The sequence below is a fragment of the Micromesistius poutassou genome (assembly GCF_964030765.1).
Source record: "Micromesistius poutassou genome assembly, chromosome: 22".
Lineage (NCBI taxonomy): Eukaryota > Metazoa > Chordata > Actinopteri > Gadiformes > Gadidae > Micromesistius > Micromesistius poutassou.
The window spans coordinates 8,372,490-8,373,429 of record NC_140292.1 but is presented as its reverse complement, the minus strand read 5'-3'; the positions used below and the strand labels follow the sequence as shown (position 1 = coordinate 8,373,429).

Here is a 940-nt window from a genome sequence, read left to right as displayed (position 1 = left end):
GAACATGGGGGAGCCACAGAACAAGGCGTTATCCCGTCCCATATTTCGCCGTGATGTGGGCTGGGAGCCTTTCCCAAACTGGACACAGCCACACCGCATCTTCAATCAGGACTTTGGCCTGCCGCCGCTGCTGGAACCCAACGACCTGACATGGATTGACTGGGCCAAGAGGAGGCTCTCCACCTTCTCCTGGCCCGGGTACACACAGTCCCCCATGCTGGCCCCGTTCAGTGGCCAGCCTCCACTGCAGGGCCAGCTGTCAGGGGGGGTGTCTGAGATCCGGTCAGGGCAGGACTGCTGGAGGATCAGCCTGGATGTCAATCATTTTTCTCCTGAGGAAATCGCCATCACAACCAAGATGGGATACTTAGAGGTATCAGGTACTGGAAATCACTTCCTTTGTACTTGGATAAGTTTGGTCTGATTCCAAACATAAATTCACATCAATGTGGGCTAATTTCATGCTGTTAATTTCAATGTATCAAGCCTATAGAAAATATTAATAATTGTATATAATCCAATATCAATGACCTAATGTAGAGCTGTTTATGATTTTTATTTTTATCAGGAAAACACGAAGAAAGACAGGATCAGCATGGATCTGTTTCGAGGAATTTCACTCGGAAATATAAGTGAGTTTAAATGAAACAAACGGAAAATCTGAAAAAATTTAAAACAACGGTTTGAAAGCATTGCCTCTTGACGTGTACAATGCATGATGTCAAACTGGCTGTCAAGTCGATGGTTGTTGATCTTCTTTATTTGATGTAATTCCTCAAGGCTACCACTGGGGGTGGACCTGCAACACATCAGTTCCCTGCTCTCTGGAGATGGAGTGCTGTCTGTGGAGGCTCCGGTGCCCGGGATAGCGACCAGTCACCCAACCACGGAGATAGTCATTCCCATACAGACCAGTGAAAGTTGTAGCCAGAATATGTAG

At 47.0% G+C, this 940-nt stretch overlaps 1 protein-coding gene across 1 annotated transcript; it reads left to right on the top strand.

Annotated features, from left to right (window-relative positions):
* Positions 1 to 4: 4 nt before the first annotated feature.
* Positions 5 to 940, top strand: LOC311368083 (heat shock protein beta-1-like; the record flags this gene model as incomplete). The annotated part of the gene is made up of 3 exons (XM_084486969.1): positions 5 to 380; positions 569 to 632; positions 781 to 940. 3 exons carry the CDS (start codon positions 5 to 7, stop codon positions 938 to 940), a joined length of 600 nt encoding a protein of 199 aa, XP_084343095.1.